We start from the raw sequence: 26,612 nt of genomic DNA, 5'->3' as shown, positions 1-26,612 counted from the left end.
TAAATGAAGTAAGTTTTGGTGGCTATCTTCACAAAGACGTAGAGGTCATGGCACTATTTCAGAACTATTGGGGCCTGGAGTAAATAAAAAGATCTCACAAATGGGAGGCAAGAAGTGCAGCTCCTTATAAAATGAAGAATGAAGAACTTGTTCAATTCTAAGAACTGAAATAAGTGTTGGAAATGTTCAGAACAAGTGGGTTCCTTCTACCATATGTGGTGGACTTGTAAAGAAGCAGTAAAGTTTTGGAGGGTAATTCATGAAGAGACGCAAAAGATCTTAAAAAGAACTTTTACAAAAAAACCAGAGTATTACTTGTTAGGCTTTACAGATTTGGATTTACAATTGACGGAACAAGAGGACAAACTTTTTACATATACAACTACCGCCACTAGAATTGTTTTTGCTAGAGAGTGGAAGCAAGACTCAGTACCACCCGTACAGGATTGGGTGGAAAAAATCAGAGAAATAAAGAATGAAGAAAAATACAAGCATGATAATAAAAAGAACAAATTGGGACAATCTTCATGACTATCTGGACAATTTGCGAATATAAAAAACAAGAGAGACAATTTTATTATCTTTAATTAAAAAATATATTTCTGAATAATAAGAGTATTTATCCAAGAAGATGGAATGGAAGTCACTTTTTTTCTTTTCTTTTTTTCTATTTTTTTTTTTGTGGATGTATTCTTGTAGTTTATTTTTTTAGGGTTTTATTTAGGATATCTTTTTTTACTTCTTACTTTATTGGTCTTTCCCTCTCTCTTTTTCTCTTTACTTTTCTATACCTTATTGTTCTCATTCTTTTGTTGTATTCTATATAAAATTTAATAAAATTTCTTTTAAAAAATTCTAAGAACTGAAATAATAAATAAGGAGTTGTACTACTCACCATCTTCAGTACAACACACACAGTGCAATGAACCGGTTGCAATGGCAATGACTTTCTTTCCTTGCAACCCCTGGACTTGTCGAGGTCTACGAACATGGTCATCTGACCCATGGCCTAATCGATGGTAATCTCCTTTGCCCCTGTATTAAGAAAACAGGCCTCTATCAATACATTTGTTTTTTCACAAATCAGTTCTGAAACCTGTAACTCTGATTTGGTGGACCAGGACCCACTCACACACACTCCCTCCCCCCCCCCCCCCGCCTCTATATATATTAATGTGGTCCTGTCCCTACATGAAGAGAACAAATGCTTAGAAGTTATACCACTAAATGCTTGTTATCATCTACTAAAGAAGAACAGTATTGTGGATAGTGTTACTTAAAGCTACTATATTTAGAATACAGGTATGTTGTCCTTTATGTTATTCTAAGAATTAAAATGGCAAATTAAAAAAAAACAACAGATGAAAATTGGAATGGAAGTGTAATATATTGGTAATGTTGTAAAAAGAGAACAGAAAAAGAGCTCAAACTACAATTAAATTTCTCCTAAGAATTCAAGTCCAACTAGTAACGAATGCACTTACCATGTATACACAGCTCCAGACTTGGTAAGTGCCACAGAAAACTGGGAGCCACATTCTACTTTAACTACTCCAACCCCTGTGAGGGAATCAATCTAAGGGAGAGAAGTTTAAGTGTAACTGAAAACATAAGGAAACTTCAAACCACACATTGCACAAAGGCATATTAAAATAGATTTCAGTGCAGTCAAATAATGATATTAATATAGATTAAAAGCAATTTTCTTTTAGCTAGATCTAACATTAGTCCTAACCAAGTTACATTTAGTTAAGAAGTACCATTACTTTAATTTAGCATATTTAATAGGTTCTAACCTTCGTCTCTCTTCTTCGCTATCTCTATTTAAGCAATGCTGAGCTATCGCTTGTTCAGTCACAAAAAAATAAGCTGGGAGAAATGAAGACAATGTTCAGGCAGAGAGCCCGATGCTGTTCTCACAAAGTAACCCGCAAGCAAGGATTTGACAGCCATATGATAGAATCTCAAAAAGCCATAAGAAGGCTGACAGGAAACCTCTAAGAACATCTTAGGAAGAGAAGAATGTTTTCAACTCCAATAATGGAACTGTGGTATATCTACCCACAAAACACCTCAAATGCAGAAACCCTTTTTTTTTCATTAAACAGTTCAACAGCAACCTAAACTCAAGAAGAAATTGTGCAAAGTTTTTATTTAAATTCTGATTCAAAGGGAAGCAGATGCCTATAAGGGATAAAAGCATCTCTGAAAGAGACAGGAAATGGTAAATGCAATCCTCATGGAGTCTCCTGAACTCTTTTCTAATTTGCTGTTTTCTCCAAAGTAGTCCAGTCTTACCAATATTTCTAAATGTTGGAACAGATGTATCTTTGATGGCAATGACACTAAATATGTCTTAGACATCCTCTCATGGGAAATGTTTATAACATGAAACTACACACCTTGATAATATGCTAACAAAAAAATAAATCTGGAGTGCAATGTCAATATAAGACAGAAATAACTTTTGATTAGTGACAGCTAGTTCATCACTCAAGCCTAACAAGATTTCACAGCAATCTTTGAAAAGAAGACATTTTCATTTAATCATCGCACACATAATCATTTGTATATATAGATGTCATAATGTCCACCATTATTCTGAATTCAGCCATCTAATGCTTATTTTTTAAAAAAATCTAGTACTTCCATGCTTAATTCAAACTTTCATAGACTGAAATCAGATTCTGAAATCCAAGTACCTTCATTGGGACTTTACAACCATCACTACCACCTCTACCAAGCTTTCCATAGTCTCCATCTCCCCATGACCAGACCGTATCATCATCCGTCAAGCACAGCGTCTGTGCATCTCCACTGCCGCAAGCAATGTCAATCACACGGTAGCCCTGGAGTGCTTCCACCTGCAAAACAGGCACTTTGTTGGAAAAGAAACCTCAAAATAGAGGACCTTCATAAACTGCTCTACACTTCTACTACTTCCGTTTTAGTAGAAGCACAGAGTGATTTATGCAGGTCCTCTACTCACTGGGTCTATCTTGTTAAACCATACATTGCTTCAGCTTATCTCCAGTAAACATCCTATTTGAACGTCTAGGATTTTTAATAAAGGATTTAAAACTGATTCTGTGATGTATACATATGAAGTTTCAAGGAGAAGGTGATAATTTTGTTATAATTTATAAAACATAAACCTTTTAAAATATATATTGTATCTAATCATTATAGACCAGTGTCTAATCTTCCGTTTTTTTGTAAGATGATTGAGAAGGCAGTTGCCCTCCAACCAGTCTTGGATGATACACACTGCCTTAACCCATTTCATACTGGCTTCAGAGGAGGATATGGAGTTAAGACTGCTATGGTCACCTTAGTGGATGATCTCCATCTTAACACCAACAGGGGGAGTGTATCCCTATTGGTGCTTCTAGACCTCTCAGGGGTTTCCAATATCATTGACCATGGTATCCTTTTGGAAAACCTTGAGGGACTGGGAATTGGAGGCACTGTGTTGCAGTGGTTCTGGTCGTACCTCTCAGGCAGGTTCCAGATTATAGTGCTTGGGAATAGCTGTTCCTCAAAAAAGAAACTGTTATGTGGCATCCTACAAAGAGCCATCCTATCCTCAATGCTTTTTAATATTTACATGAAACTGCTGGGAGAAATCACTCATAGGCATGGGGCGGGATGTTCAGTATGCTGATGACATCCAAATATATTTCTCCATGCCTTCAAAAACAGCCTCAGCTAAGGATAGTGTGTCTCCTCTGAATGAATGCCTGGAGGAGGTAATAGGCTAGATGAGGAAAACCAAACTGAAACTGAATTAAGACAAAACAGAGGTGCTGCCATCAAGAGTCCTAATCTGGGGATGGAGATTATCAGCCAGTTCTGAAAGACTGTGTTTGCAGCTTGAAAGTGCTCCTGGATCCGTATCTCCAAATGTCAGCTCAGGTAGATGCGACAGTCAGGAGTACTTGATATGCCAGCTGCGCCCCTTCCTAGAATTGGAAGCCCCAAAGATGGTAGTACATGTGCTGATAATCTAAAGGTTGGAATTCTGCAATGCACTGTACATTGGACTACCTTTTGTACTAAGTGTGGAAACTCCAGTTGGTTAAAAATACAGTAGCCAGATTGGTTACAGGAACATCCAGGAGTGAGCATATTACACCTATGCTAAAGTCCCTCTACTGGCTGCCAATTAGTTTCCCGGCAAGTGTTGGTTTTGACCTTTAAAGCCCTACATGGTTTAGGTCCAATTTCCTACAGGATCATCTTCTTCTGTACAATCGGCCTGGAACACTGAGGTCCTCTGGGGGGCAAGTATATTTTATTATGTATTTTATAGGAATACGTTTTAATACATATATTTTATACTATACTTACAATGATTATGTGTTTTATCTATTTTGTAACCAATTTTTCTATTACTGTATTAAATGAATACATATTGGACATGGTATTTATTCTGATTCAAGAAAAACAATAAATAAGACAGAGATCTTGATCATTCGTTATATCACTTTCTTAGAAGAGACTTAAGCTGTTGCTGCTGTTTCCATCTAGCAAGTCAAAAAAATCAATCTTGGAGCAAAAAGCAGGTATATATTTTAACATTATAAACCATTAGTACAACTGTATCTGAAAATACACTCATCTGGAAGGTAAGCTGCACTGGCTGCATTCAGATTTTACATATGGTTACTATTATTATTGATGTGCAAATAAGAACACTGATTAATCCACAGTGATGTCTCCAAGATAACATCAGACTGGAATAAAAGATTGTTGCAGAGCTTAACTGTGTGTTCCTCTTTTGCAGTTACTCATATCAGTGGAAGTTGGCAAAATATCTGGTATATTTTGGCAACTTGGTTCAGGATCAGCTTGCAGATACACTTGCCCAATTAACAAAACATTGTGTGTAAATATGCCTTCAAGTGGCCTGTTGACTTATGGTCACACCTTGAATTTCATAGGGTTTTCTTAGGTGATGAATAATCAGAGCTGATTTTGCCAGTTCCTTCCTCTAAAATTTAACCTACAGCATCTGTTCAATACATATTCGTTGGAGGTCTCCTATTCACACACTGACTATGGCTGATCCTTTTAAGGTGTATTTATGTATTTTAATTTTGTTTTTACCACACTGTTACTATTAATTTTTTTAATTTTTGTATTGCACTTTTCAAACTTGTCTAGTGTGAGATTGTTAGCCATCTTGAGTCCCCTGGGGAGAAAGGCAGGGTATAAAGATAATAATAATCATCATCATCATCATCATCATCATCATCATCCTGCTTAGCTATCATGATCAGGCAGGAATCTGATGTGTTTACTAGCCATTGAAACACATAACTGAGACTTCATCTCACCAGTTTAGGTTTTAGCTGGTCTTCACTGTCTCCATGGCCAAGACGTCCATATCTTCCTTTGCCCCATGTGTAAAGATCTCCTGCAGCAGTAATACATGCGCTGTGTGCACCACCAGCTGCAATGTCAACCACTTCTATGCCCCGCAAAGATTCAATTACTCGAGGACGATCGCAAGGGCTAAATCAAATAATTTGAAAGTAAAATGATAAATCAAGAGCTCAATTTAAGTAGCATACTTCAGTAAGTACAATGGGAAAAGTACAAAGGTTCTCTTTTTAAAAGAAACTATGAGGAATAATTAAAGCATAGCTCACAAACTTTGTAGAATAAACAGCTTCAACAAACACTTTGTCATGCTAGAGACAGTGATATAGAGGTTAAATATTTTGTTCTATTCCTAAATATGTGAAATGACACAGCAGAATGGGCAAATACCCTACAAACAAACTTTCAGCCAAAGATTGAACACAGTGGATTTGTGGCTTATAATTTTTAACTGCAAGAGTTAGACTGCCAACTGTAGTATGTCAGAAATGGCCAACCATAGCACTCCACATGTTAACATTTGTCATAACTTCTCATCACTGACTGGCTAAGGTTGATGAAAGATGCAGTCTAAATAACATCTGGGGAGAGGCAAAAATACCCATTCCTATGCTATGTTATGTTGGCGGAGTCCGTGAAAAGCAGGAGGAGATAGGCCTGCTCTCTCACAAAGCACTAGCACAGTATTAAAATGACTCAATACATCAACACATTTGCTGAAAATTTATTCTGTTACCTTCGGTTACCATGACCCAGTTTGCCATCTTCAGCCTCACCCCAGGAATAGACTTCTCCTTCTGAAGACAGAGCTAGGCAATGCTTTCCTCCAGAATTCACTGCAACTTTCTTTATAAACACATGCTGAATGGATTCTAAAAGTGTTGGCGTAGAAACAGACTCTGTTCCTCCTATTCCAAGCCTTCCGCCAGCACCATATCCAGTGGCATATAGCTAAAAAGAAGAAAAGGTTTTGTAACTGCAAAAACTTTTCACATGTGAATATTCAATGTTTCAATAGGGAAAAGTATTGACAAGATTATGAGAAAAGGAGAACAAAAGTAACAGTGTATTAATAAGCCTATCTACTTGTCTCATTCAGAAGACTTCACGATTTTGTTTACATGCTTTCCACAGCTTCTCCTGTTATCTTATGAACAGTTTCTCCTTCAATTTAGACAAGTTTTAAGTAATGCTAACTTTATAACATAGGAATGAAACACGAAAATCCTTTCTTGATCAGTATTCTATACCCAAATCATTATATATGATTCAACTAACTAATACCTCCAAAAGTAAAGAATTTTCACCTGGAAAACCATATATGTGTTAAGATACTACAATCCCCTTATTTCAGGTGTTTAGGCTTTGACTGTCACTGCCTATATAGCCAGAATCCAAGCATCCATACTGAAATAATAATCATCATAATTTTATTTCTTACCCGCCTCTCCTTGTGGCAGGTTACAGATAATTAAAACACATAAACTTTGTAAAAAATACCACAAATGAACATATTAAAATGTATGTCTATAAAATACGTATTAAAATACAGAGATTAAACAAAGGACATGATGAGTATTAGGAGATTTTGACAAGCACCAATGTTTTCACAAGGAAATACTCTTCACAAAAAGCCCTAATGAGAGGAAGCAATGAGGATTACAAACAGTATGCTTTCTGAGTCTGTTGGTGAATGGGATTGTGTTGAAGTTGCTCTAAGGGAGCACTCCCTATTGCATTAATTTGCCATATCAAAAACTGAAAGTTTCTTACACAATGACTATTTCTTGGCATAACAGTCAAATGTATATATCTGAAAAGAAATTAGTAGTCAAAAGTACAAAAAATCAAAGTTGCTCATATCTTCTCCAGCATGAAAGCAAAAAGACGAAAGACAATATCATGAAGACACAAAGCTGGACGTATATATTTCACTGTCAGATGGCTCTTGCCATCAGGAAGTTCTCATTAATGTTTGTCCGAATCTCTTTTCTTATAATTTAAATCCATTTATTTGGGCCTTGCCCTTGGGGGTAACAGGAAACAGGTACATCTCCCATGTGATGATAGCCATTAAGATACTGGCCATGCTGCATATTATGCTGAAATAGAGGTCATGGGAAAGCTGCATACAGAAAATCAAGGATGTAGAGGCCTGTGACTGACACATTAGGATCTCATATTGTCTGCAAAAATGGGTCAGCCTTTGTTGAATTCCCACTCATCCACCAGTTGCTACCTGGGAAGCTGTATCAGGTTTCTGGAATACTATTGATCTGAATGCTTCCAAAGTACAACCATATTGTCATCCAGAAATGGAAAAGGCATATGTAGCCACAAAAAAATCCCTTATGGCGAATACTCCTTCTACCTGCATTTGTACAAGCACCATCATCTCACAGGCAACTAATGTCTTTTGGAGTGCTGCATATAGCACATTACTACTGTTTCTTGAAGGATAAAGGGGGAAAAGTTTGAGTGGAAGCTTTCAGTATGATTGAGCAGGAGCTTTTACATTTCATGTGATCATCATGCACCTTTCTGTGCTGATGTCTTGTGGAGGTGGGTGTTGATGGGCATTTGCGTACTGCTGGGATTTGAATTCCAAAGTTAACCAACAATTGTTGTATAAATAAGTAAGCTCTTTCAAATACTACTTTGTGGATACAAGGTCAGTTGAGTGGAGACATTACTTGCTGGTTCAATGGTAACAGTACTTGCTGTTTCTGGTCTATTTTACATATTGCATTTGTGTGGTTTATTAAATCAGAACAAATCTTTCCTTTCATTCAAACTTCACTGATCACTTTAACTCTTTCCCATTTGTCTGAACTAGACATGTTAAATAACAAGGAGCCCCCAGTAGTGCAATTGGTTAAACCCTTATGCCGGCAGGACTGCTAATCGAAAGGTCAGTGGTTTGAATCCAGGGAGCAGGGTGAGCTCCTGTCTATCAGCTCCAGCTTCTCATGTACGAATGTGAGAGAAGCCTCCCACAGAATGGTAAAACATTCAGGAGTCCCCTGGGTAACGTTCTTGCAGGCAGTCAATTCTCTCACACCAGAAACAACTTGGAGTTTCTCAAGTTGCTCCTGACACAAAAAAAGTTAAATAACAACAATGGATGTATCACACCCACCTCTCCTTGTGGCTTACCTTCCCATCTGCAGTCACTGCAAAAAGTGTCTGCTCACCACCAATTAATTGCACAGGTCTAAGTGTGGCAAGAGCTTCACATGGAGTGGGAACTTTGACCTTCGCGCCTTCAATGCCTCCAAGCTGTCCCCTGTGATTATGGCCCCAACCATAAATAGTCCCACTGCCTCCTGCAGAAAGTGTCCAATCATCAGGTCGTCTGTTGAAAAGAAGAGAGGAGGTCACATGGAAATGAGAAATACCCTAGCATCACAACTTTTTGCACATTTAGAACTGGAATTTGAAGCCTGCAAGTACCTGTTCATCCACTGAACAAGTTGTTCATCTTGCTCTCGCTTGAAAACATCATGGCTCTCATGTAAAACATCCATATTTTCATTGTCAGCCATTAATTCACGAATTTTCTTGGCCACCTGAAAAATAGATTAGACTTTGGTTAAAGCAAAGCATCTCATAATTCTTGCTATTTCACTATGCGCTGACAGCAAGAGAAAGCAGTCAGGCACTATGGGGTCCTGGTGAAAAGTGGTAAGAGATGACCATCAAGTCATGCAATGGCAGGCTTCAAAATATCCGCTGGTGGTCTCATTTGACAGAAGGTGAGCAACTTTTAAACATTTATTATCTTCTTCATAACAGCCTATTTAAAAATTAAAATGTGTATCTTTCACTGTACAAGCATTATATTAAAGATATTCTTCAATACCTCATCAAGGAAGAGGCGAGGCAATGGTGTTCTTTTATCAAGGGCTACAGCAACCCTGGAAGCCATGCAGTATCTTCGAAACCAAGCCCACTTATGTGTCTCTGCACAACAGGGAAGAGTATCCAATTCCAGGTCACAAGCAAGTGCTACCAGCACCTGCAAGCAAAGAAATAATTTAGTTGGAAAGCACAAGATTTCAGCTGCACTTGGCAATATGATTCCTTATTGGGTGTTCCTCGTGTTAAACGTATTCATCAAGTGAATCTTTTAAAGCCCTTGATTCATTCATCATTAAACTTATTTTTTCTCCAGCCAACATTTTTAGTTATCTAAATAGTATCATTAGGATTAGTCTGAAGTTTCAAGTTCAAATTTTTCTGCTAGGCAATGCTAAAGGTGAGCCCAAACTCTGACTTATCCTTTTTTCCCCTCTCATTTCTGCATTTTACTACCTTAAAGAAAGGGCTGTGAAGGAGCTGCTTGCCACCTCTGACAATGGGATCTTCGTAATCAAATTGCCGCTGCAAAGCTTCAGGAAGGCCTTTAACCAGAGCAGCTAAGGCACTACCGGTGAAACTCTGGAAGAAATAGTATAAAAAATAAATGGTAGTTTCCATATTTACAGCATGATTTTAATAGTGAATGCAATGTTTTATAAGTTTTAATTTGCATTTAACTTTAATTTTAATTTTTAACTTAAATGTATTTTAACTTTTTGTTGTCCAAAGGCATTGAATAGTTCCCATATGTAAAGCGGTCTTGAGTTCCCTTTGGAGTAGAGAAAAACAGGATACAAATAGAGTGTATGTGAGTGTGTATGTATGTATGTATGTATGTATGGTGATTCTCTGGTAATGAAGAGATGGTATTTTAAACTAACAAATGGCACTGGATGTGTAGCTACAGAAGACAACTGGATGTTGTGCAGTTTCCAGGTTGTATGACTGTGTTCTAGCAGCATTTTCTCCTGATGTTTCACCTGCATCTGTGGCTGGCATCTTCAGAGGACATGATACTCTGAAAATGCCAGCCACCGATGCAGGCGAAACATCAGGAGAAAATGCTGCTAGAACATGACCATACAGCCCAGAAACCACACAACACCACGGTGATTAATAATAATAATAATAATAATAATAATAATAATTTATTTCTATACCACCCTATCTCCCAAAAGGGACTCAGGACAACGAACAACGAAAGATCAGCAAACATTCAATGCCTGAGAAACGTTACATAATAAATACCTTCAAATAATAAACAATCAAATAGACAACATCAGAATATACTTATAAAACAACTCAATAGCAAGTGAAAAAAATTAAATATACAAAGTAAAACAATTTCTCTAATGACTCTAATTCCAGCCATGAAAGCCTTTGACAGTACAGAACACAATTTTATTACTAGACTATAATGACTGATAAAGCAGTCTTGGTTCCTGTTTTGTGTCTGAAATTACACAGCCTTGTACAGTTTTTACCATAGAAAGGAAATATTTGTGCCACATTTGACAAAATTAATAATAGTATCCTTTGTGAAATCTATCAATGAATTATCCAGAAGGCTAGAGGCGACTCTGGGTGGGAAAGCATTACTCAACACTAATATTACATAAAAACCCATAAGCTATATGGCATTACATGGATAACTGAACTCTGTAAATCACAGAGCTAGAATGTACTTGATGAATGTGGTCATCAAACTCATTCCCCATTAGTTCAGGGATCTACAATTAAATAATCCCTGGTAGACAGCCAACCAATATCTGCTTACAAGAAAAGCTGTTGAAGTAGTCTATTCCATTGCCAGGAAGCTCTTATCACTAGAGAGTCCTTCCTCATTGTCAGTCAGAACCTCTTTCCTTGTAATTTGAATCTACTGGTGTGCTTCATCTTCCACATAATATAGCATGCTGCTATGTGCTATTATTTAATCAAGCATTGCAACAATCTTTAAAAAATCATTATTATACATGAGGAGTTACCATAGTGCGTGCTTCACCATCATTATCTCCCAGTATTCTATTGATGTTGATCGATTGACCAAACTCAGTAGTTAACAACTTCCGTAGTCTTTGTAAGGCCCACATTCTGTGGCTAGCAGCTAAAAAATGCATGGGAAATAAAATTAATGCTGACAACATTTCAAAAATGTTTTAAAATATATAACTCAGATGCTTTTCTGAATCTGTACCTACCTAAAGCACTCAGCTGAGCACATGCTGCTAGTGAGGCTGCTAAGCGGGGGACTATGCTTCTATTAGAAGCAAAATTCAAACGGAAATCCAGCAAACATGTTACTAAATCCATTGAGGGGCAAGAAAGTATGCAGCGATCTGACAGAAGATCTTTTGGACCTGCAGGGGAGAAAATAATAATATTCATCATGTCAGTCAAAGGTTTGCACCCACATTTTAAAAAAAAACTTTAAAAACTGGATACAGATTGTCAGCTACGGGGAAAAAGAAAAAAATAAATATATACCACTGTTTAATTAAAGCATTGCAACAGCGACTCAACTATATACAGTTCAAACATGAGCTAGATGCACATGACCAACACAATTCCTGTAATGACTACAATCATCACATGATAACTAGGTTATCAAAAGAGTTTTTTCACATTGGTTCTTAAAGCAATGGTTTTTTTAAAAAATAATGGGCACTTGGCAGTCATCAGCATAAGAAAAGTTCATGTTGATCATGTGAGCCGAATGTTAACCATATGTGCTCTAGTGCAGTCTCTACTTCTCCCCCCGTTTAAGCTAATCATTAGTCTGTTAGCAGAACAATCCCTGATAACTGGGCTCCAGAAAACAACAGGTATACCAGTCAGATTCACTATTCTGTCTTGATGCCATGTGTGACACTCACCTGCTGCCGGCATGATAGGATAAACTGTGAAGCGCCAGCCCCATCCATTTACAGAACCATCACTGATGAATTTCCATTTCAGTTCATCTCCTGGAATGCGCAGCTCACTAGACCAGTCAGACCATTCACGACCTATGACGTTAGGATGGGAATAGCTATTTAAACTATAAACCTTGCAGGATAGGAATCTCTTCTATTTTCATGGTGCCTTAGAGAACACCATACACAATAAATTTCAGCAAAGAAAAACTATGTACTATTCCTAGTTGAATCATAACTCTATCTGCAGAGGGCAAATGAAAATTGACATTCAAGTATTAGCTGGATCATGCACCCTGACCTTCTGAATGGGTGTGAAGGGAAACAACTCAGTGACATGGATTCTTCCCCTGCACCATCCAGAGAACATATGTTTCACTAAACACAACTAGAGGAAGAAGAGGCAAATTAAAAACCCAAAAGTCCTGAAGGGGTTCCAATCCAACAAAATATATAACAATAACATAAATTCTACTCAGATTGAGGATTCAGCTAAGGAAAGCGGATTAATTCTATTTTATACCATCTATCCATTATTTTGTGAGTTAAATATTTTCTATTTTATTACTAGTTTGGGTACCGAGCATTGCTCGGGTTATTTGAAAAAAGACAATTTTTAATTGTACCAAATGCATACGGTTGTAGGTGAACTACAATTCACATCATGCCAGGTTACTCCCGACATTGTTATGTTGGACAAGTTTGCTCTAGATCAGTGGTTTTTAACTTGTGGGCCGTGGACCACCTGTGGATCGCAAGGACGAAAATCTAGTCTGCAAGCCTCCTTCCTCTTTATTTTATTTTATTTTATTTTATTTTATTTTATTTTATTTTATTTCTGCTCCTTTCGCACCACACTCCTTCCCTGTGGCTGACCAGCCCCAACCCCTAGGATAGACCACATCAGTTCTAGATGATTAAATATAGTTTTCTGTGGGCGAGCAGATGACGACTACTGGATGGCATATGTTCTGTATCAGAAACTAGAGCTGATGTGGTCTATCCAATGCAATTTTCTGAATCAGCACCCCAAATAACCAAACCTAATCTAAAGTTGACCAAAAACTGATTTGTAAACCTTTTGGTACTTATGTTGGAAAGGGGTCTCTGGTCAAATTGGTCCCTGGTAAAAAAAAAAAAAAGGTTGGGGTGGGGTTCAGTGTGCTTTGTGGCTGCAGGGTAAACAACAATGGTGAGTCAATCCCCTCAAACCCCTCCAGTAGTCATGGGGGTTCTGTGTGTCAAGTTTGGTCCAGATCCATCATCAGTGGAGGTCACAATTTCTCTTGCTGTGAGTGAAGTATAACTCCCAGAAAGTAAGGTCAGTTTCCCCCAAACTCCTCCAGTAATCAAATTTCGGCATAACAAGTATATGTGCCAAGTTTGGTCCAGATCAATCGGTGTTTGGGTTCACAGTGCTCTCTGATGTAGGTGAACTACAACTCCCCAAATCAAGGTTAATTTTCCCCAAAGACCTCCAGTATTTTTTTGCTGGTCATGGGTGCTCTGTGTACCAAGTTTGGTCCAATTCCATCTTTGATGGAGTTCAGAGTGCTCATTGGTTGCAGCTAAACTATAAATCCCAGTACCTACAACACCAAAATGTCCAAGCCAATTCAGCTCCAAACCCACCAGTATACAAATTTTGGCATATCGGGTATGCATGCCAAGTTTGGTCCAGATCCATCATTATTTGGGTTCATAGTGCACTCTCGATGTAGGTGAACTACAACTTCTATTAAGTCCCTCCAAAGACCTCCAGTATGTTTTGTTGATCATGGGGGTTCTGTGTGCCAGTTAGTTCCAGGTCTATCATGGTGGAGCATGGTGGAGTTCAGAGTGCTCTTAGATTGCAGGTGAACTATACATCCCAGTATTTACAACTCTTATAAATCATGATGAATTCTCCCCAAACCTGTATGTTTGGCAGCTGATCCAATTCCTCTGTTTACTGTGTGCCATATAAAAGAATAGGGAAGGGTTAAGGGAGAAGCAGTGGGCAGGGTCATGTATACTCCACACCAATGGAGAGAGTAAGAAACACTGGGATGCCCATGGTGGAAGAAACACATAAAATCTAGGATGAAAATGTCCCTGTATGAAAACCTTCACTTGGGTGGTAGGCAATATGGTATTTGTGGAGGATATTGGCAAGGTTCTTGTATATGTTCATGGCACTCACTATAACCTGCAATGTCACTGGAGGGAGGTGAACTGGTGTCTCCTGAGTTGTGGGAGCTATAGCTGTGTGTGGAGCCAGGAGCCTGTCTGTGTAATTGGACACCCCAGCCCCACACACATACATATTTACACTTTTATTATGTGTATAGATACTTATTATATTTTAGGTTATTTGCTCCCTGCCACAAATCAATATACAAGCTAATACTCAAATGAAACAATGATAAAATATGTGAGACACAATGAAGCAATGTGACTTTCTAGCTCATTACCAGATCTGACAGAAACTATACGGTTGACTCCATCCATGACAGTGAGTGGATCATGGCGCCGCTCTGTGGAACACTGCCGATCAAACTCTACTCTAAGCCCTTCAGCACCTACAGTTTAAATCCAGAAAAATACAATCAGAAATTTACAACAAGAGCTCACTAACAAACTAACTCTCTGTACTGATTTTCAAAACTTTTGTGTTGTGTATTCAGCAAGATTTCCCTGGTTTTATATAGGGAGCTGTTTGAGTCCCTTTAGAAAAGAAGTGGGAAATAAATAAATACATTTTTCCTGGCAGGATCAATTAATATCCAAAGTGCAACTCAACATAATGTGTGCACAATAACCGATAGGATTGTGCACACATTTCACAACTGTGCATCCAGAATTCTTCTTCAGTCTTTAAAGGCTTTTTACCTGAGCATTAAACCATAAAAAACACAGATTATTTTCTTCAAGCAAGGAAGTCAACTTGTTTATAGTACGACAATCTGAACGCAGTTCCCCTGAAATGATCTAAAATTAATTCCAGTAGGTAGTCACAGACAACACAGGAAGCATTAGGTTACATAAAACTTGTGAATAATGATACTTTTTCCCATCTAACAATTACTGCTTTATGCCCAGGGATATCCAAACAATCCTTATGTGACCTTGATAATAGCTGAAATGCCATTTTGGTCTACATTAATCAAAGACACTGAAGAGTTCAGAATGGAATTGACATCTTTTTTCATTAAAAAAAGAAATAAAGAAAGCCAATGGAGATATTATTTACAGTGAATGTACAGGTACTCTTTTTAAAGAGCATTTCAAGAAATATAGTACCTGGTATTTTAACTGTGCCACTGGTGGAAGTATCATCTGTATATGGGTGACTGCTTTCCACTACCACGGGTTGTGAAGACAAACGGCCACTCTGTGAATCGGTTGCCACGTCTTCCAGTTCTGTAACGCATAGCTCCAACAACATATCAGCAACCTGAAAATACAAATCTTTTGTGATTCATTGTTTCTAACCATAAACACTCTTTATTTCTCAGGCAGAAAGTATAGAGTGACAGGGGCATATGTCCCAACACATCTCTAGGTGTCCTGGTTTCTCTGCAGAAAGTGCAAGTTGTTTTCACACTTAGGACACTAACCTTAGCAGTACAGGTCAAGAAAAAAATACAAAATTAAATTTTGGAGCTTTTCCTGAAAGAAACCCAAGAGAGACACAAACCTAGTTTTCTCATCAGTTTCTTACACATAGCTTTACATGTATGTGGTAAAGATTGAGCATCCCTTATCCATAATGCCTAGGACCACAAGTGTTCCATATTTTGGATTTTTTAAGGTTTGGGAATACTGGATATAGATATCTTTGAGATGGGACCCAAACAGAAACATGAAATTCATTTATATTTCATATTACGCACAAATCCTGAGGCATTTTTATACAATATTCTTAATAACGTATTGCATTATGTGCGGGTGGCACAATGAGTTAAGCCCTTGTGCTGCTGAACTGCTGACCTGAAGGTTGGCAGTTCAAATTTGCGGGACTGGGTGAGCTCCCACTGTTAGCAATTGCTCCTGCCAACCTGGCAGTTCAAAAACAAGCAAATGTGAGAAGGTCAATAGGTACCGTTTCAGCGGGAAAAGGCAAAAAGACACTCCAGGCAATAATGCTGGCCACACAACCAGAAGGTGTCTATGGACAACACAGGCTCCTCGGCTTAGAAATGGAGAAGAGCTCCTCCCCAGAGACGGAGATGAAAACTGCCTCCAGAGCCGGAAATGAAAGGGTTAGCCTTTACTTTTGTTTCTGTATTTGTGTCTCATTGTATTTCATTGTAACAAGGCTTTGAATGTTTGACTGTGTCTGTTTAGATGCTGTAATCCACTCTGAGTCCCCTCAGGGAGAAGGGCGGAATATAAATGAAGTGTTGTTGTTGTTGCTGCTGTTGTTATGAAACCAAGTTTGTGTACAGCTAAGCATCATAAAGTTCTTCTCTCAGCCATCCATGTGGACAATTCTGAATACTGGAATGTTATGGATTTTGGAATTCTGGATAAAGGATGCTCAACCTGTACATACACACACATACACTTTCTTTACAAACTTTTGTTTTTTCCAGATCAGTCTTTCAGTGGGAAACATTTTGACTCAGCCTGTTTATAGATTACAATTCCATTTCAAAAACATCTTTTAAAATGCCACTTCATGGGATCATGTTCTGCAATGCTTTCCATAGACTTTTAACATCTCAGGGTCAAATTAATCATTAGAAATTTTGATATACTTTTAAAAAACTGATATTAAGGGAATAACTGGTTCAGCAACAGCAGGGGTTATTTTAACCCACCTGAGGATAAGCAGTGCCCATGCCAGACAGCACAGCTGAAAGAACATCTTTCCCCTTCTCTCCAGCACGACTGGACACGGCCAGCTTCAGCAGATCTACCATGACTCTGGTGTCATCTGGGACAAGGAGGCCAGTGAACTCATCCAAGTATTGTGGCTCAGGACCAGAGACCTTACTCTGGCTTTCCACGTCCTTCAAAAACAAGGCAGATGAAGAACAACTTTAGAATCTATATAAATAAAAATGTAATGTTCGTTTGTGGAATTAACATAACTCAAAAACCACTGGACGAATTGACACCAAATTTGGACACAATACACCTATCAGGCCAACAAGTGACCATCACTCATAAAAAACATTGAAAAACACAGCAGAAGAGACTTTAAAAGCCAAAAAACAAAAAATATATTACAATGCATGTGCAAAATCACATATATACACAAATGCACAAATATACACACACAAAACACATATACACAGACTGGGCCACAGCAACGTGTGGCAGGGGACGGCTAGTAACTAATAGAGATGAGAAGAAAAAGGAGGAGGAACAGCAGAAAAACCTAGCAAAGTAGAATGGACTAAACTGAAACAAGACAAGTTATGTAAGTGGTCTATGCTGGGTGAAACTAACAACTGGATTTAGTGTTATATCTACATCTATAGATTCTACTGTGTTACAAGCTATCAGCTTACTTTAGTCCATCTGCCATATCTCTACTTTAGAACAAACTTAAACATTTTATTTTTTTAACCATAATGGAGGAGATTCTGTACTATCTGACCACTCTACAACCGAAATCTATCAACTGCTGTCAACATTTAGTTGCTTCTGAAAATACACAATAAGTATATCTAATGAAAAATTAGAAGCAGTACCTCTTTGGTTTTAGTCATTGTCTCTGCTATTATACTGGCTGCTCCGGGGTCATCAGTGACAGGAATGAAAGGACGGGATGAGGCTGCTGTGGATGAAGGAGTCACAGCGGAGGGAGTCACAGAATCTTCTGAAGAAGCCACCTAGTCAAACAGAACCGCATGGCAATAATAAACAGGGGTTGTTAAATCAGATACAACAAGATTTTGCACAGCCAAAACAAGTGCCTAGAAGATGCTTCAGGGCTAAATGTTTTAAATGCTCCCAAAATCAGGTTGCAAAATCACATATAAATCACAGGTGCATGCCTGACTTGCCATTTTTTAATTTTCTGTCTTAATCCTTTTGAGGGGGGGCGGGATCTTGCTATAAGACAACATCTCAAATAAGAATCACTCATTCATTCCTTCATTTTTATATTTATTTCCAATCTGACTTTCCCCTGCTATTAGGCCTCAAGGTGACTTTCACCTCAAAAACAACAGTAATGCTAGAACATTCGAAACGTCAGCCCTCAATAAAATCAAACTATGTAAATATTTAAACAATTTGGATCCACATTTAGAAAGATAAAAGACAATTACAAGCAATTCAGTTTAAAACAATACAGTTTGAAATGAAACAGCCCAGACAGACTCATACACAGGAATAGAGTCTGCCATATCACAATACGATTCTGAAACCCTAAAATGTCTATTTTGTTGCATCAATATGATGTCGAAAAGCATTTGGAATCTTTCTTTTATCATATGCGTTGCAAGCTCCCCACAAATTATTTTCAAATGAAACGAATAACTAGTCTACATAGAATATTTTACACTGGAATGTTACATCAATGAAATGCAGGCATTATGTTGCAGGACTAGAGCAATAGTTCTACCCATCTTATCCGTGTATGATGTTCATGTTTTCATTTGAAAATAATATTTACCTCTACCCTCCTGTCTTGCCAAGGGGTTGGGCTCAGTCGCTCCTCTACATCTACACCCAGCATACCCTCGTCTCCACTGGGAGCGCTGCCCGTGGAAACGAGGTCTGGAGGAGGTGCAGGGGATGAAGACAAACACTCCACAGGTGCAATCATACTTGCAGGCATCAGTGCTCCAACCACAGCATCCCTAAACCAAAATAAACATATTCACCATACAATCAACCATACACAGCTTGAAAATATTCAAACAAAATTCCAAAAATCTAAAACACCTGAAGGGCCAAAGTTTCCCCATACCTGATCTAAAGGAAAGAGCAGCTCCCAAAGCAAGAAATTGTTTGCTTTATCTAAGGAGAGCTGCACATGCTTCCAAGAATGTTATTAAAAACCTGGCCTATTATTAAGCAGACATAATGTCAAGTAGAAAAGATATACTATCGGAAGCAACTGTAGTCTCTAATGCTTAAACATATCTGATGATGGAATTCTCTCTCATGTATTCTCACACACATAGAGCATATCCACTCAAAGTTAAACAACAGATTTCATAGCCAATTACAGTTCCTTTATTTGCATTACTTTATTACTATATAGACTTTCTACAGAAACTCTATCAGGCATTGGTAAATCTAGAATGCTGAAAAGTTTTGTTTTTGTTTTTTGTTTTTAAAAAAAAACTGCAATTCCCAGAACTTTATTTGGCTCCAGAAGTTATTGTTCACACATATTTTCCAGGGTCTGGAAAAGCTAGAGCCAGCCAATAGCCAATCTGGACACTAACAGAAGATGTCTGCCATCACCTGTTTTTTGGCACATGCTCACCTGGCATACATGATTTGCAACGCTGTCAGTATATGAGATAAGGCCTGCTGCTTGGCAAGGTTGCCATCTAGTGACAAAAGGATTTTGGCAAGGGAAGGTCGGTTAGGTTTGGAGTTGTTTGTACCATTGATTTTGTTACTAGCAGCAGAAGAATCTGCATCTGATGGGACACCTACAAGAAATAAGAGAGTTGTATAATTACATGTCTCAGAAAGGCAGGTGCAGGTAAATTCAAGGATAATACATTCATAGATTAATTTGACTCGTAACATTTGCTCAAGATATGATTACACAGATGTACAACAAATAAGAACTCTCATAAAAACATTTGCTTGTTCTTTCTTCAGTCGTAGTATGCCTTATAAATGATCCCCACAGCCTAACTAAACTCTCATATACTTCTGCTTCATTAGATTTTATAACAACTGAAATTAAGTATACTTCACCTCTCCTTGTGCTTCAGGCCAGAGGGGAATGTGCTGAAGGAATGAGCCATTAAACCACAAGTTAACTCTCTCTATGGCACAAGCCCCCAACCCCTCCCTCTCCCACACCGAAGCCCTGAACATAAGAATAATTTCTCTCATATCTTCTCTTAAAAGGATTGTCGGACAATGAGCTATATATTACCTAAATAAGATGCGCCTAAAGGGTCTCTTGCTGTTTGAAAAAGAACTGGTTCATGCACCGATGGTGTAGCTACATCCATTGTCGTCCAAGACACACTGTGGGAAGATCCACACGCTACACGCGTGATTTTCTGGCCTTCTAGACCCTGGACCAGAGTGGGCTTTCTGTTAACCGTAGTAGTCCCATTGCCTTGCTGTCCATGATCGTTATCACCCCAAGCATAAACCTGTCAATAAAGCAAGGAATTCTTTGCTTCGCTTTTTCCAGTAAGCCTTTCACGTATTTGTTACTGAGAGCCTTCAAGTTATTTCCAATTTCAGATGACCCTGTATGGTGAACCTATCATAGATTTTTCTCGATAAGATTTGTTGAAGGGGAGTTTGCCTTTGCTGTCCTCTGAGGCTGAAACTGTGCAACTTGTCACCCAGTAAGCATACATGGCTAAGTTGGGATCCAAACCTTGGTATCATAGCCAAACCACTACACCACACTGCCTCTTTTAAGATGGAAGTATAAAGAGCATATTTAAAACCAGATAAGTTCTCCATACTTTTCAGTCTGTATGAAACCTGTGTGTATAACCAAAAAAGATTATGGGTCTGTCTAATCAGCTTGGCATGTGGGGATGAACCCAATTATGGACTATTACTCCTCCATGTCTTTCCTAAATAATAATACACAGTAATTCCCCAAAACGTTTTGGTTTTTTTCAATTCTATAACACTTTAAACATTTTTGTAACAAGTCCAAACAATTCTATGGAAGCTATATTTATTAAGTAAACATTATAACCAGATTTTTAAAAGACACTTCTGTCTAAGAAGTAAAAAAGGAAGAATATCTAATGCTGGCAATGATTTCGAAAGTTTCACTAAATTATTGCATTATTTTGTTCTGCAATTGGGCATTTACTCATTTATTGCCAGAAGTCCAAACTTCAATTCATAAGAAGCAAATCTTTTTTTGTTTTCCATAGAACTTACTATCAGATAATGGTCTTCAGAGTGGGCTGACAAGTTTTTCTTACCTGTCCTGTGTCAGTGACGGCCAAGCAATGGAGGGCACCTACAGCCACATGAATGATCTTCTTCCCTCTCAGTCCTTCTACCACTTGCGGCTTTCTAACATGAACATCAGTGCCATGTCCTAGCCTGAAGTAATCTCCTTTGCCCCTGGAGATAACATATCACACTGGGAATTAGGAAATCTTACCAGTTTAAGCATTTGAAACCAACAGATAGAAAAATATTTTCCCCTGCAGATGAGGAGAACAAAGTCTGTATGTTTATGTATTTATTTTATTCTCATGGAACTCTTTTCTCTCTTTCCCTCTAAATCCATAGTACTTTCAATTTCTCATGTTTTTAAAGGAAAGGTTATGAAGAAGACAGGAACATTTTTGCAACTGAAGGGGAAAGCGTTAAAGCAGGCTGGCTCAAGAGGAACAGTTTGATCCCAGAGCGCTTATTCTCAGCTCATTCACTGAAATAAACATGCACCTAGATTTACTTTATTTTTTATTTTATTTTTTGCCTAGCAGGTCTAACAAAATAACACTATTTAATTATTTATACTTTCCAATAAAAACCATATGTACTGTTATTATAAAGCAAGTCTTGGAACATAAAAAGAGCCATGTTGGAAAAGACTAAAGGCCCACCTACTCTAGCCTCTTGACTCTAAAATGGTCAACCAGATACCATCTGGGACTCCTGTAAAGCAGAGCACAACAGCAACAGAAGCTTTCTGCACGTGTTTACATCAACTGGGAATGGCATCATATTGTTCCTTAATAATGGAGGTAAAAACATCATCATAATCATTAGGAACCACTGATAGCCTTATCTTCTATCAATTAATCTAACTTCTTTTTAAAGTTGTCCAAGCTGTCGGCTCTTACATCACTAAGGAGCATGTTTTATCATTTATCTATAAGAGTTGGGAGTAGTTACAAAATGGGACAAAAAAAGTTCAGTGATAAGAACGTTATTAATATGCCCTAGTTTGGGATTTTTGAAAAGAAAACTAAGAAAATCAATGAAGGTAGTGAAACTTAATGCATTGACCTTGCTCTTTAATTTTGCTCTCCAAGTGTTCATTGATCAGCTGCCATTATTCCTTGCCTTTGATGGTTGCAATTACAATAAATTAGTCTTATACAACATGTCATATTGCTGTTTTAGTCCTCCCATCAATTTCGCTGACTCTAATGAATGCTTGTAATTTGTTTCACATGACATACCATGTCCACACCACCCCAGACTTGGTAAGAGCCAAAGAGAACTGAGCTCCACACTCAATTTGGCAGACTCCTTGGCCATTCAGTCTTTCAATGTTCTGAGGAATGTTGCATCCTTCACTTCCTCCTCGGCCCAGTTTTCCAAAATCTCCATCTCCCCAAGAAAATACTAGCCCTAATAGAAAAAAAAAAACCAGCATTAGATATTGCAAAGGCAATGCAATATTTGAAGTGCACTAATAAATACTTTTTTACCTTCATCGGTGAGTGCCAAGGTCTGAGCATCTCTGCTTCCACAAGCCACCTGAATCACTCGATGACCAAGAAGCACTTTAACCTAAAACACAGAAAACGAAGGGCTTAAAGTGCATTCATCTGAAATCATATACAAAATGTCCATTTTAGAGACAAACTTAATCCCTAACCCATTTTGGACAGAAAGTGAATTTGTTAAAAGTTTTTTGTGTATGTCTCACAAAAGATGCACACGCTCTTACACCAGATTTCAGAAGAAACTAAACAATTGGAAAAAAAGTTAAATGGGCACTTTTGAGTTTGTGTAAGATGGACTCAGGGAAACAAGGCAAAACAAAAGACTATTCAAAATCTTGGTCAATCTAGGCATCTGTCTTCTTAAAAAAGTAACACAATGGGTTGTCCCCTGATCAAATCAAGAGGAGCAAGTTTAGAAGGAAGCTTACTCTTTACACACTTCCTCAGACAGTCCCAACTTACACTAAAAGCTTAATATTTCATCCATTACAAGTACAAGGAGATGTTACACACAGAGAAACAGCACTATATATTGCATGGGGGCATTTCAGCTGTTTTTCATACAACAGCAAGTACATGTCTTAATGTGAGAAACTAGGAAAACATAATACGACCCTTACCATCTTTGGTTTAAGTTGTGTAGTATTGTCTCCATGCCCAAGTCGACCATATTCACCAAGGCCCCATGAATATAATTCCCCACTGGAGGTGATGGCAGCACTATGAGAACTACCACAGGCAATGTCACGAATACGTTTTGTTTTCAGTGCTTCTATCAGCCTTGGTTTATCACAGTTCCTGTAAACACAACATAAAACATATGTGAAGTTCTCCTGTTTACTCCATTTATTCAAAGATATTATCCTTTATCTGATTTGTCATCGATCCACTCCTTTCGGTTTCACGCAAATCTACCATTTGTCAAAATATATGATCCAGTGCTATTCTTTTCCATATAATACCATTTATGTAAAGGTATATTAAAAAAAAATGCAAGTGATCTATTGCACAAATTTTGCTTCTTTTTTAAAAAAAAACAGAGAATTATTTAAAACGTGGTGGAATACCCCAAGGGGGAAATGCATAAAACAGATATGCCATGCATTACAATGAAAAAGTATCTAAAATATCTAAATTACAATAATGACATCCTCTATTACTTCCATATCACACTAAATATTTAGACTCAACTGTTTACTTATTACTAATCCCATCACTGAACAAATATGGCTAGCTAACTGAAAACGATGTGGTAAATAATTCAGCAAGCCTAAGACGTTACCAAACATAAAACCCTTACATTCTACTGAAATGTCCAAGCTTTCCATCATCTCCTTCACCCCAAGAGAACACCTTGCCATCAACAGTTAAAGCCATAGCATGGCGTCCACCTAGAATGGATAGGAATATGAGAAGGAGGGCAAGTTAATACCAAAGTAAAAACAAAAACAAAAAATACCAGTACTTAACAGCAGTAAGACACTTCAGGGAATAGCTATACTAGCAATTTAAAGTTTCCTCACTCCCATCCATGGCAAATCAATCTACTAAATTTTCTTTCATGTTTAGACTTAGCTTAAAATTGAGTATGATTGAAAAATACATTGCACTATTATTTTTCTTCATACCAAAACAGAATCTTGCCAGCTGTTTCCAAATATCAGTTCTACTCAATACAAAACAGGAAAAGTTTGCCTGCTAGAGAAAAAAAATCATAGAGTTGGAAGAGACCTTGTGGGCCATCCAGTCCAACCCCTGCCAATAAGCAGGAAAATTGCATTCAAAGCACCCCCGATAGATGGCCATCCAGCCTCTGTTTAAAAGCAATAGAAGGAGCCTTGATGTAGTCAAAACAATCAGGACACCAGTACATTGTATTTCCATTTCATATGACACCCCCCATCAGGATAGAAGTCAACATTCAAAATTAAATCTTTATTTAACACAATTCATATCTGTATTCTAGAATAGATGTGGCATTCCACCTTCACCTACATATTTCTCTATTCAGAAAATTATGGAGGGAGAAAACACAATCCTAAAACACAAACACATAACTGACTGTAAACAGTTTTTAACTGATTTTAAAAAGATTAACATACAGAAGAATAGAAATGAGGAGGTAATATGCCATGCTTACTTATTGCCAAAGAAAGACAGAATTGATACCTGAATGAACAGCAACTTTCTTGACCACGTAATTACTGAGAGCCGTAATCTGCCGGGGAATAGGAACTGTTCCACTTGATAGACCTAATCCCAGCCTTCCATTAGTGGCCTCTCCACAAGCATAGACTTTGCCTTCTACAGTAACTAAAACAGAAAAGACACGTAGGATTCAAATGTTGAGAAAGACAAGCTTTTTCAAACATATGCAGTGCCTTACACAATGGAAAGTTAAAATGTTCACAATTAAAAATTTCCTTACCTGCAAATAGACTTTTAGAGCCACCAGCTACCTGCACCACATTTAATGCAGAGAGGGTCTCAGAAAATGAAGGGACTTTTATCTGTACATGGTAAATAAAACAAAATAGAGTTATTAGATCAAAAAGATTAGTTTATAGGCTAATTTCTTGAAAATGAATATTTAGATTAAATGCTGTACTTTTAATGTTGTTTGAAAGGAATTGACTTCAAACTGTGCTTGATTAAACCAATAGTTTGATTTGCATGTAATGTACCACTTCCATTCAATACCTAAAAATTCATTTCACTTTTATGATTATTGCCCTCTTTAATATATCTGATATATTTACTAATGTTACAGTATTTAAAAAAAATCTCTGCTGAGTAATAAAAATTATGAAATGATTATGATAACAAGTTAAACATGAGCCAACAATGTAATAAGGCAGCAAAAAAACCAATGGGATTTTGGTCTGCATAAATAGGAGTATATTTATTATTTTTATTTATTTATGACATTTATATGCGGAGACTCAGAGCAGATTACAAGTAGTATATAAATACAATAAACACAATATCTTCCTGGTATAGTGTCTAGATCCAGGGAAGTCATGCTACCCCTCTATTCTGCCTTGGTCAGACCACACCAAGAATACTGGAATACTCTGTCCAATTCTGGGCACCACAATTGAAGAGAGATGTTGACAAGATGGGCTGTGTCCAGAGGAGGGAGACTAAAATGATCAAGGGTCTTAAGAGGAGTGGCTTAAAGAGCTGGGCATATTTAGCCTGAAGAAAAGGCTAAGAGGAGACATGATGAGGGGCATGGATAAATATGTGTGGAGAAGTCATAGAGGGAGGAAGCTTGTTTTCTGCTGCCCTGGAGTCTAGGAGGCAGAACAATGGCTTCAAACTACAGGAAAGGAGATTCCACCTGAACATTAGGAAAAACTTCCTGACTGTGACAGCTGTTCAGCAGTGGAACTCTCTTCCCCGGTGTGTGGTGGAGGTTCCTTCTTTGGAGGCTTTTAAGCAAAGGCTGGGTGGCCATCTTTTTTAAAATGCTGTTTTATTGATGATTACACATCTTTCAGGGGTACTTTGAATACAATTTTCTTGCTTCTTGGTAGGGGGCTTGACTGGATGGCCCACAAGGCCTCTTCCAACTCAATGATTCTAAGATTCTATGAATATAGCCTCAAATGAGAGTAACTGGCTCCCCAACCACAAATCCATCGCCTGCTTTTCTATACTGAGTTCACTATACTGGTCAGGGGTTAATCATAGTCCAAATGAGGCAGCATATCCAAGTGTCAGACACATGGCTGATACTTATCCTTCAGCAGTCCCCAAAGACACACAGTAAACTGATTTTGAAACTTAGTAAGATTTCAAAACCATTCAGTCATATGGATGTGCTGTGAAATGAAAAATATAATGGCCTAAAACCAACTGCTGGTCCCAA

General features: G+C 37.8%; 1 protein-coding gene across 3 annotated transcripts in view; it reads right to left on the bottom strand.

Moving 5' to 3' along the window:
• The window catches only part of HERC2 (HECT and RLD domain containing E3 ubiquitin protein ligase 2), a 128,437-nt gene that overhangs the window by 16,231 nt on the left and 85,594 nt on the right, over positions 1–26,612 (bottom strand). For all 3 annotated transcript variants that reach the window (XM_060769817.2, XM_060769818.2, XM_060769819.2), the window contains exons 58-83: positions 25,167–25,248; positions 24,908–25,051; positions 24,039–24,129; positions 23,359–23,536; positions 22,721–22,802; positions 22,469–22,640; positions 21,254–21,398; positions 20,227–20,452; positions 19,597–19,768; positions 18,775–18,961; positions 17,846–17,986; positions 16,967–17,158; positions 15,444–15,597; positions 14,615–14,722; positions 12,123–12,254; positions 11,448–11,606; positions 11,235–11,353; positions 9,700–9,825; positions 9,248–9,403; positions 8,839–8,954; positions 8,542–8,740; positions 6,122–6,336; positions 5,340–5,517; positions 2,703–2,864; positions 1,485–1,576; positions 896–1,035 (exon numbers count right to left, since the gene is read on the bottom strand). In XM_060769817.2, coding sequence (XP_060625800.2) covers positions 896–1,035; positions 1,485–1,576; positions 2,703–2,864; positions 5,340–5,517; positions 6,122–6,336; positions 8,542–8,740; positions 8,839–8,954; positions 9,248–9,403; positions 9,700–9,825; positions 11,235–11,353; positions 11,448–11,606; positions 12,123–12,254; positions 14,615–14,722; positions 15,444–15,597; positions 16,967–17,158; positions 17,846–17,986; positions 18,775–18,961; positions 19,597–19,768; positions 20,227–20,452; positions 21,254–21,398; positions 22,469–22,640; positions 22,721–22,802; positions 23,359–23,536; positions 24,039–24,129; positions 24,908–25,051; positions 25,167–25,248 — 3,868 coding nt within the window. The remainder of the gene's footprint in view (positions 1–895; positions 1,036–1,484; positions 1,577–2,702; positions 2,865–5,339; positions 5,518–6,121; positions 6,337–8,541; positions 8,741–8,838; positions 8,955–9,247; positions 9,404–9,699; positions 9,826–11,234; positions 11,354–11,447; positions 11,607–12,122; positions 12,255–14,614; positions 14,723–15,443; positions 15,598–16,966; positions 17,159–17,845; positions 17,987–18,774; positions 18,962–19,596; positions 19,769–20,226; positions 20,453–21,253; positions 21,399–22,468; positions 22,641–22,720; positions 22,803–23,358; positions 23,537–24,038; positions 24,130–24,907; positions 25,052–25,166; positions 25,249–26,612) is intronic.

Source organism: Anolis sagrei, chromosome 3, assembly GCF_037176765.1.
Source record: "Anolis sagrei isolate rAnoSag1 chromosome 3, rAnoSag1.mat, whole genome shotgun sequence".
Taxonomy (NCBI): Eukaryota; Metazoa; Chordata; class Lepidosauria; order Squamata; family Dactyloidae; genus Anolis; species Anolis sagrei.
This window is presented reverse-complemented; position numbering and strand designations above follow the sequence as displayed.